The 10,920-nt window shown below is 43.1% G+C and overlaps 1 protein-coding gene across 1 annotated transcript in view; it reads left to right on the forward strand.

Annotated features, from left to right (window-relative positions):
- Nucleotides 1-10,590, forward strand: part of BAG3 (BAG cochaperone 3) — an 18,009-nt gene extending 7,419 nt beyond the window's left edge. Inside the window, 4 exon segments of the mRNA XM_035896904.1 lie at nucleotides 5,117-5,473; nucleotides 7,569-7,854; nucleotides 7,857-7,921; nucleotides 9,280-10,590. Of these exon segments, the coding sequence (XP_035752797.1) occupies nucleotides 5,117-5,473; nucleotides 7,569-7,854; nucleotides 7,857-7,921; nucleotides 9,280-10,053 (1,482 nt within the window). The 3' untranslated portion in view covers nucleotides 10,054-10,590.
- Nucleotides 10,591-10,920: the final 330 nt, after the last annotated feature.

Here is a 10,920-nt window from a genome sequence, read left to right on the forward strand (position 1 = left end):
GGGGGAGTCTGGCCAAAAGTAAAATACAAACAGGCATGGAATCCAATTCTAATGGTGAAAGTTTTGCTTTTCTCTGACATAGTGTGTGGTTTTTTTGTTATAAATAGAATTGGTACATAATTTTAATTTGAATATTAGGTGGTACTACTGGCTTTTTTGGTTATTCATGTCATCTTATATAAAAAAAAATGAGTATATGTGCAAAGAAAACTTTGTTGTGTTTCAGTCAGTTACATTATTGTATTCTGTTGTGAAAGAACAGGATTATACTACTTCCTGTTTCCTAAATATATAGGATCCAGGCTTAAGATCATGGGAAGTGTGATTGTCAGATACTAGCATTTTCTCAGTCATTTAAGCAACCTGAATACTTATTATTATTTACATGACACTCTTTATAGCAGCAGCTTAAACGTTCAGAACATACTGAAGTCTGTAGACCTTCTGTTTGCATACAGAAAGATGTATTTAATTTCTCAGTAATGTTAGTGAAAATGTGTTCCTTTGCTAGATAATATTTACAGAACAAGTACAACTTAAATATGTGCACTGCTGCTCTGCAAGAGCTACAGATGTGCTATGTTTGTGTAATACATACATGCTTTACAGACCTGAATCTACCATATTATAAATAATATCAATACAGGTCAAGAAAAAATGCAAGAGTGTGATGACAGCAAAACTTGCTTTCTAACTTCTTTTTCTGTAGACCATTTTGGTGTAAGAGGAATGAAAAATGCAAGCAGTCTCAAAAGGGAGATTCCCATTTGATACAACTACTCAAATAATCTAGCGTACATACAGAATATTTTGGCAGATATCATTCTGTTGGTACAGCCATCTGGATGACTTCAGTGGCAACTTGCTAGCATCAGCAGTGACTGAATTTGCAGGTTTCTGTGTTTCAATCTGGAATAACACTTGAGCTGTCACTGGGGCACATCAAGAGTTATGCCATTACCCACTCTGAACAACTGTACCGGGGGGGTTTGTTGCAAGGTTGTGTTTTTCTCTTGCTGTCACTTTTTTCATTCCAATTGCACACAGTGTCAGAACTCACTTAAAATCTGAGCAAGTTTGAGGATTTTAGTGTTACTCCTGACTGTGCCCTTTCCATGGGAAGCCAAGAGTAGGATGTAGGGGTATGAAACGTTTTTTCCAGTTGCACAACTTGTGCTGGCTACACCTTTATTTATCGTGGTGATGGCCTCACAACAGAAATGTATGCCCTCGTCCTGAGAGGTAGGAGCGCTGTCATTCCTCCTGAGCAGCTTTCCCAGCACGGCTCAGCTGTCCCACTCACGGCTTTTGCTCAAGACACAGCGATGCTTTTTCCTCTTGTCCAACTGGCGATGATGACTCCTTCACGCTTGCTCGGCACTTCCTGAAATGGTGGATTGGATCTGAGTTTCTGGTGGTGTTCCAGGCTACCTGAAGCATAGGCCAAGACTGTTGTCAAAATTTCTGAGCTGTTCAAGGGAGTCTTCTGCATTTTTGTTCTCCCTCCTTTATGGGGATTCTGTGTCTTAAATGTAAAGTAAGCATGTGATTACAGCTGGGATTCATGCAGTGCTGATTGTTGGTCCTGCTACTATGGGAAAATTCAATATTCTGTTGCTTATAATTACTCTCATCTCTTATGTCAAAGAACTTCTTGTTTCCTTGGATGAGGACAGGAGAAATTTACTTCAGTTTGTTTAATGAAGAAATCTAAGTTGAGTTCCTTTTTCTTTATACTTAAACTGGGAAGGATGATGGACTAAGGCCTGTCATTCATTTTTTGGTCACATCTCTTTGTGCAGATTTGTATTAAGTGTGAGCTTTGGGCTTTCTCAGATAACGTGTTTGTTAATAAAATGAGCAAGAACTGTATTTGACAGAAGGCAAATAAAACAGAAAAATGGCTGGTTTTTGGTCTCCTGTCTCCCTTGTGAAACAGGAATTAAAGCATTCAGAGGGAGTCCATGGATCTCTTCTCTGTACCATTACAAGGAAAGTTTTCCAGAGCTTGAATCTGGCCCTCCCCCTTGTCATAGTGTCCCCAGGCACACCTGAGCTGCTCCTAAAGTCTTCCAGAACCTGTTTGTCCAGGCTGAAAATGCAGGCTCCCTTGCACAAAACAGAACTGCTTTGCCCAAAAGCCTGAGTATGGGGTACTGGGATCTGTGTGTACTCACTGTTGTGCTGGATCCTTGCTAAAAATGAGCCTTGAACCACTTGCAGCTGTCTGCCTGACCCTAAGGCCTCATTAGTTTTTGGTCATGGTGCTGCCGGTGTCATGCCTCAGAGCACGCAGATTGTGCACGTTCATGGATGTACAGAATGGTGGGGAGAAAGGCATGGGAAAGAAGGACTGAGGATGTGGTGATACAAACTGGCTAACATATGGAACCGTTTATAGAGCTAAATATTAAGTATTGAAAAGAACAGTGTGGATCAGGAAGAGCAGTTGTGATGAGGGCACCTTTCCTAAATCTGGTCTGTCTGCCTCAGAGCTACCAACAGTGGCGAGGGAGGGGAAGGGAAAGGGGATGCTGCATTTATTCCTTTACTGAGGACTGCTCCAATATGACTGCACTGTTAAGAGACACACATAGAAGAAAAAAAAAAGCCTGGAGCAAAGGACCAACTCAAAATGCTAACTTGCCATAGTAGCAGCAGAGGTTGTCTGAAGCTGGAAGAATAAGTGACAAATAATGAGAGCTCATGCTGTGGTCTTTAAGAGGGGCCAGTGTTTCCATTAACAAAAAAAGTATTAAACTTGCCAAAGTTTAAAACAAGGGCAGTCTGAAGGGTCTGAAAATGAAGACAAGGTAGGGGAAGCCTGTGGTCAGACTCCTAGGAGAGGGTTCATGGAATGTGTGAGGAGTGGGACACTGTCCATGTCAAAGCCTTGGCAAGGATTTATCATTGTGGATTGTTGCAGGGGATTGAAGGGTTTATCCCCAAATGGAGCAGTTCAGAACACTGAAGACCCCTAAAATGCCAAGGGAGAGAGGAGCTGGCAACTAACCTTAAGGCAGGTTTGTTGTACACCCAGGTGGAGTGGAGCAAGTGCGGCCAAGAGCCTTCTCATGTGGGGGCGCCTGTAGGTGCTGCTGGCTCACCGAGCTCCTAAACCCTTCCCAGCACCAACCCTTCTCACGGAGAGTCTGATAAAGCTGGAAGTGAGTGAGTCTCCTTTTTATAGCTGTGGGAGCCATGCCTGTAGGTGGGGTGGCTGGCTGTGAACTCTCCGATTACAACCGCAGCCGCCTGCTCCCTCCGTCAGGGAGACTGTGCTGAGCAGCTGGTGCACGCCAGGCACAGAATGCATCGAGTCAGCGCTGAGCAGCAAGGTGCTTCTTCCGACTGTCAAATCATCAGTTCCCCTCCCTGCTCAGCAGCCTGCTTGGCTCCACTCGCCTGGAGCCAAACATTTGGCTCAGATATGGCTGCACATTGTTGGTAGCTGAGTGCACTTCAAATTTATTTTCTGGTGAACGCAGTTTGCTGGCATAACTGCGTGTCCCTCCAGATCCCAGGAGAGGTGGCTGCTGGGAGTGCTGTGGATTCAGGGTTATGCTGGTAGAAGGTGAACTGGCAAGTGCTTGTTGGTCCTTGGGGTCCCGAAGCCCCTAGACAGCCTGCGTTCAGCAAAGGAGTGTGGTTTCTCATAGGGTGAGTTTAAAATGACTCATCTGTCGGCAGTGGATCCCGGTGCAGGCCCTGGCATGAGATCATCCTTGTTCTGAACTGGAAAAGTCAACTTCAAAATTCTTTTCTGTGCGAACTTTCTAGGCCTGGCTTTCCCCTATGCCTCTTTCACAATTTTTCCTTTGTTTGTTGAGATTGGGGTTTTTTTTAAGGAGTAAAAGGAAATGCAACGTCAGGGCTCTGACTTTGAACTTGTTCCTTTCAATACTTGTTATCTCTACTTTATTAGCTTACCTAAATAATAGCCTTTATTCTCTGCAGTTTCATTGCTTACAGGAATTACCAGAATTTATTTTTTAAAGGGATACTGTCATATAGGAAGAACACTCAAAATCTGGTTGGTAAAATAGTTAATTCTTAATGAATTAGTATATTAATGTGTATAGAAGTGACATTAAATATTTTTGCAGCTTAAACACCTCTTTAAAAATAGGGTTTCCAACACTTGCACCATATGCCCCCTTATTAAATTCTCCTCTTACTGAATAATGACATTACCCTCTGAATGACAGAGGTGCTTGTTACATGATCTGACTTAGAGATACATCTGGAACTTGGCCCTTGGAGGGCCTCAAAATAGAATGACCGATGCAGGAAGAACTTACTAGAGGACTTGGGAGGGCTCTTAGTACAAACCACTTCCACCCTTGCCAGAGCTTTGACATTGTCCAATGAGCATACTCAAACAGCACAGGGATTTATTTTGCTTTTCAACGTTTTCCTCTTTGTTACGCTATCCTGTCTTCCCTTCTCCTCTCCTTCAGTATTTACTGAACTGGGTCCTCCCCTAGCTGAAAGCAAATACATCCTTCTGTGTATGTGGCATTAGTAACTTTTTAGATAGCTGTAGAGAACTGTTACTGAATGTGGTTTGTCTCAAATGAAACCTCCCTGACATTGGATCGGGACAATAGTCAGTGGGAAGAACACCACCAGCAAAGACTGCACTTCTGATGGGATTAGGCTTCCCTGAAAGTTTCTTATCAGATGTTCTTTGTAGCATGGGGTGGGTTCTGAAAGGTGCTGAGGAATTGTCTCCCAGTCCCACAGCACTTGTTTGGAAGAGCTCTGTCTGAAGGGGGTGGTGGGCTGGTGGCTAAATGCAAGTAATGTATGCTAAGTAAGAAATCCTGTTGTAATTACATGGGTATTTTAAAGGCTAAATTGGTATTTATGAGAAGTGGGGGTGAAAGACTTGTACAGAAGCAGATTTTTTTTTTTTAGCTTAGTCCCTTCTCTTGCCTGCAGATTGGGAGCATTAGCACCTGCTGTTAGCTGCCCTGCACGGACCCAAGGGGGTCTGAACTTCTCAGAAGCTGCTGATTACTGCTTTTAGCACAGACCTTTAGGGCAGCTTTTTCTCACCAGGCGTATTGAGCTGAGCTACCAGCAAGGGCTGTGTGATGTTTTTATCTTTCAGGAAGGCCAGTCGTCAGCAAATGGTCCATCTCGTGATAGCCCCAAACAGCCACCAGCAAGAGAAGGAAACATGGGATACCCCAAGCTCCGGGCTGGCTATATCCCTATTCCCGTCATCCACGAGGGCGTCGATGGCAGACGGCAGCACCCGTGCTTTTCTGTTCCACAGCCGGGTGTGCAGCGATACAAGACAGAAGCTGTGCCTGCCACAGTACAGGCACAGCCACCTCTGAGGGGGGCCTGTGCCAGCCCTGAGTCCCCTCCAAGGGGACCAACAGAGGCTTCTCAGGCGGATAAACAATGTGGACAGACACCGGCAGCTGCAGCAGCCCAAGTGCCGGCCACACATGGACCTGAGGTAACTTGTCAGTATTGCTGGGGTGTGTTTGCATTGGTCTTTGCAGCATTTATGACCTCAATGTCACAGGGGTACTTTATCCTTCAGAAAGCCAAACTTGCCACAGGATTACATTTTCCCAATACTTCCAGAGTATTAAAATGCAAAAGTGCACAGTCACAGCAGCATAAAGATGTAAGTTTTTTTCCTAGCATCGCCCGCTTTTGTTCTGGAATGATTCTGCAGAAATAAATGCACGTAAATAGCTTCTGCAGGGAACCCCTGAGCTGTGCAGGTCCTGTGGCAGGGTAAGGTTGTTTTAGGGTTTATACCAGTTCTCCCCCAAGCAGAGGATACAGGCAAGTCTCTTGTGTTTTGCACCATGAGTCAGAAACTGAAGAGAATAAAGTGGGAGGAAAAAAAACCCCAAAGCAGTCAGTTAGCTAACAACCCAGGCCATTTTGAAGTTGTACTGCTGTGATCTTTGCTTTCCAGTGTAGTACTTCAGTTGTATTAAGTGTGTAGATGTACATATATACAGCTTTAAAAATCAATTGTGAAGTATTTTTGGACTTGGTGGCATGTTAAATTAACTTCAAACTATGAACGTTTTCAAAAAGAAGTCACCCTGCTGGCTTTTGCATTTCAGAAGGTAGGATTTCGGTATGCCTGTTCTCTCTAGAGAACTATCAGAATTGGTATTCTTGTAGTATATGGAAATATCAACCTCATTTTATTCAAAGAAAGATGAGCAGGAAATTCAGCCTTCACCAAGCTGAAAATAGATCATCAGGTCTGCAATTCAGCAGTGGTGGTTCTGAAACCTGTTTGGAGTCTGAACAGTGTAATTAAAATTCTGTTAGCAGGTTTCTCAGCTGTCTTGACTAACAAGGCCTTGTCTGTGCAGTGCCGGGACAAGAGGCTCACCTTTTTCTTCTCCCAACAGTTGGGTATACACTTTATCTCGTATTCAGAGTGGCTTCTGTGCCTCTTACCAAAGTCCTCTGAGATAACTACTGAGGACTTCAGAACTTGGTGTTACAAACTTAGGTAGCGCAGTGTGGGTATCATCTGACCAGAGGCTGTGGTTGTGCCTTTAAAACCCCACGTTGATAAGACCACTAGAAGTAGCAGTGATGGGTATAGAAGCCAGCATTAACTTACTTATTTAAGGTTGCTGTTTTCATGGGCAGCTGAGCAGAGAAGTTCCCCAGCACCGAAAGAGGGGTCTTGTTTCTCTTCTGCCTTGCTTGCCCTTCTCTTGCCACTGGCTGCATTGTCCTGCTCCAGTCTGACCTGGCCTTTCACTGAGCTGTGTAACAAACCCATCAGGAAATAATTTATTTTTTTCCCCTCATAGTGAAAGTGGTCAGAGAACAGCCTGACAGCTGCTAGAGTTGGTACAGCGTAGGTGAGGCGATGGGTTGGCATAGCATGAGGAATGAGGGAGCTGGAAGCAAGTAAGCTGCTTCTCCCCAAACTGCAGCCCCACAACCTTCAGCTAGCTGGGAATGGGATTCTGCTGTGAGCCTGGTGCTTGCCCTTGCTAACAGCATGTCTAGGCTAGCGCAGCTCTTGTGGCTGGTGCCAAGGGGCTAAGGTGTTGGAAGGCCTTAGGGGTGGAAAAGGGGGCATTAGCCAATGTGCATTGCCATAGCCTGCTACTGAATTACATGTTTTTAAAAAAAAAAAAAAAAAATCCAAACAAAATCTGTTTGTGTGACCAGGATCACAGGTCTAAATGCTGTGTGCCTCTATAGGGGTTTGGTTTTGTCTCCAAAGCATATACTTTGTTTGCTTAACTTTGCCTCAAATTTAACAAGTATAGACAGGAACAGCAGACCAGCAAACGTTCTGAGTGAGCATCCACTCCCTGCTCATTTGAGGGCTGGGAATGCTGTAGCTCAGGTTTCTACTTGTTACAGTGATGCTCTCTCACAAGTTCTGTGGTTTGTCTAGTGAGGCCCTTGGCCAAAAAAACAAGGAAGTGGATCCCTTGCGTGCCGGAAACATGAGTCTAGTTTCTATGACCTTCTTCCTTTTCTCCTTGGAAATGAAAAGTACTATGAGCACAAAACCAGCTAAAATTTAATAATGGGGTTTGTTTTCATGGCAGCCTCAATCTCCTGGAGCTTCTGATTCTCCAACAGTTTCCCCTCAGTCCTCTGGCAGACCCAATGCAGGAAGCCATCAGCTTCCTCGTGGTTATATTCCAATTCCCGTGATCCATGAAAATATCCCACGGCAGCCAACGCAAGTCTACCATCAGGCGCAGAAAACACACTACCCTGCCCAGCAGAGTGAATACCAAGCCCACCAACCAGTGTTTCACAAGATTCAACCGGATGAGAGGGAGCCTAAGACACCGCGAGCACAGTCTCCATTCAGAGTGTCTCAGAGAGGCTAGTCATGACCCAGATACAGCCCCCAGCTCCCATCAGAGTGCAGACAGTTGTAGACAGACCCCAGGTACGTGGAATGGGGAAGGGAATTACCTACGAGGTATTTTGTTCAGTGTGGCTAGAGATGAAAAATTGGTTCATACTAAGAGGTGCATGAAAGCATGTAAAACAGTCTCCATTTCTGTATTTAAACAAACTGGGAGATACTGAGATAATACACTAGCAGCAAGCTGCCTTTCCACCTGTGGGGGTTGCGGAGTCTTTGGATCACTGAAGTATGATCTAACACATGATTTGATTTTCCTCTCATCAGAGTATAATTACACTGAGGTCACTGATGTTGCATTTTGTTTGAGAGAAGAAAATCAGGTCCATGGGATTTGTGACATCTATGTAAATACAGCTTATTGATGTCTCAGAACTATTTAGGATATCATCAGGTGCATGAAGCAATTTTAGTTAGGAAAAAAAAGGATCAGCAAAATCTAGTCTTAGAGCTTTTTCTTGTTCCTACTACTCTTGCTTATAGACCATGTTGCTCATGTTAAAATTCTTACTAAAACTACAGTTAAAGACTATTGGGAATTTGACAACTGTGAGTGTGTGGAAGGGGTATGTATAAAAACAAGCCTTGATTTTATTTGTGAGAGCTGGATCTGGTACCTTTCCAAAATCACCATATGTGCACAAATAAGGCAAGGGGGTGGCGGGAGAAGGAAAATACAGAGCTCACCAATTCCAGTTTTCTGCTAAGATTTCAAAACTGATCTCAATTTCAAGAGATTTCTGATTTGATGACTGTTAGATCTGTAGTAATCCCAGGGATTGTCTCTAATTGTTGCATTGTAATAAGATTGACGTAGTAACCTCTGCATGTAAATACTCTAAAGGTAAAATCAGTAAGAATAAGCACTAGCAAAAAAACAAATGTCCTGAAAACAAGAATGGGATGAGAACATCCCAACATGTGATTAAAACTCAGCAAAGTAGTTAGCTTTTCAAGAAACACCAGCTCTCAGTTAGAGACACATTGAGGATGAAACCTTGGCTGTGCTGCTGTCAGCTGCAACAAATCTTGCTGACTTAAGTCAGGTGAGGGCTTTTCTCTAAGGTCCCATCTTACAAAACTGCTTGATTTGAGTAAGTGTGGGCAGGATTTGGTGGGATGAAGTTTAATGTCTTTCAGAGTCAATTAGTGCTTGTAATCTGCAATAGCTTGAAAACAATAACTGAACTATTCAGCACAGTGCTTTTTTATTTTAAGAAAAGTAAAATTCAGCAATGCACAGGAAAGTAATCATCTGGTGTATGTGAAAATTACAATTCTAGAAGTACATAAAATTGGATGTTAGGTTACTTGTTCATTAGAAGGAAATACGGAGCATTGTTCATTGTATCTCAACACAAACTTACTTTGCTTACCAGGTTTCTCAGCAACAAGTCCCGCTTCAAGAGCCACCAAGACCATCCCCACCACCTGAAATGAAACCTGAAGACAAGGCAGTCCCACCACCTGAAACCGAGGCGCCATCACCATATATCCCAATTCAGGTCACCCACCAAGAACCGGATCCTAAACTAACACCCCAGAAGCCTCCAGCCATGGCAGAGAAAGCTGACAAAAAGGTTCCCTGTCCAGTTAAGATTGTTCCCCCACAGGAAAGGCCGCCTCCTGAAGAAGTGACAACACCGAAGACAATGGAAACGGGAGAACCTCAAAAGCATCCTGGTGTTCTGAAAGTGGAGGCAATTCTGGAGAAAGTACAAATGCTTGAGCAGGCAGTTGACTCCTTTGAAGGCAAGAAAACTGACAAAAAATACTTGATGATTGAAGAGTATTTGACCAAAGAGTTGCTAGCCCTAGACTCAGTGGACCCTGAGGGTCGTGTGGATGTGCGCCAGGCCAGGAGAGATGGTGTAAGGAAGGTCCAGAAGATTTTGGAGAGACTGGAACAGAAAGCAGAAGATGTCCCAGAACCAGTTCAAGTTGATGGACTTCAGCCAAATTTGCCAGAGCCTAAGCCAGCACAGGAAATCATGGAGATTGAACCTGTGGTAGTCAAGAACAAGGGAGATACCAGTAGTAAAGATGCTAAAGAGGATACCAAAATGGAAGGACATCAGCCTGAAACTAAGGAAGAAGTGTTTACCAATCTTGCCACCACAACAAACACATCTAATAATCCAACTGAACCATAGCCCCATGCTGAAATTAAAATCTCTCAGACTCTATAACTTAAAGTGTGTTTAAGTGAATTTTAAGTTGCATGCATTTCCAGAGCTCTTTTCAACTGTTTTTTAATCAACATAGCAGCTTGGGACACAGTAAACACATTGTGGGGGAAGGAGAGAGTTAGAAAGAAAGTAATGCATTTATCCTTTATTCTTACACTATTGCAAAAGACATGTTTCAAAAATAAACCCTGTACATTAATCACTTTTAGATCAGCTGAGTGGGGAAAAAAAAAACCAAACCAACTACTTCAGGGTTAATATTGATGCGTGTTGTTTAGGGTGTATTCTTTTGCAGGTGATTTTTGTAAAATCAGTGGCCTGCATTGTTGGAATAGCAGTCCTTCTATAAGCATAGCCACTCTTAGCAGTAATGTTTTTATTTTGAATGTTCACAGTTGGGCACTTTAAGTAATGTTGGGTAGAAAGTGTGAAGAAACTGTAGGGATATTTATATGTGTGCAGGACTTCAATGCTATATTTTAAGAGGGAAATAAAATAATATAGAAGCCTGATTTAGTCTTGTGATTTTATAAGATGGAAATGGCAAGGGCAGTAATGGGTTTCAAATACACTATTCTAAACATAGACATTTCTTTTAGCATACTATTGTAGTTGAAGTCTGACAGCTGCTTTCTCATCAAGACCAAAATGTGCCTTTCTCCATTCACTTGCTCCCTTTTAATGTTGTTGCTGTATCACATATGTGGATTGAGGAAAAAAATGTGGCTTAGTCTTTCCTTTTTTTCTTTTTTTTCTCCCTCTGCCCTGGGAGTCACCATTTAACAGACATGTTTATAACATTAAGAAATCCATATCTACTGCTGTTGTCTT

The sequence above is a fragment of the Egretta garzetta genome, unplaced genomic scaffold (genome assembly GCF_000687185.1).
Source record: "Egretta garzetta isolate BGI_Z169 unplaced genomic scaffold, ASM68718v1 scaffold486, whole genome shotgun sequence".
NCBI lineage: Eukaryota > Metazoa > Chordata > Aves > Pelecaniformes > Ardeidae > Egretta > Egretta garzetta.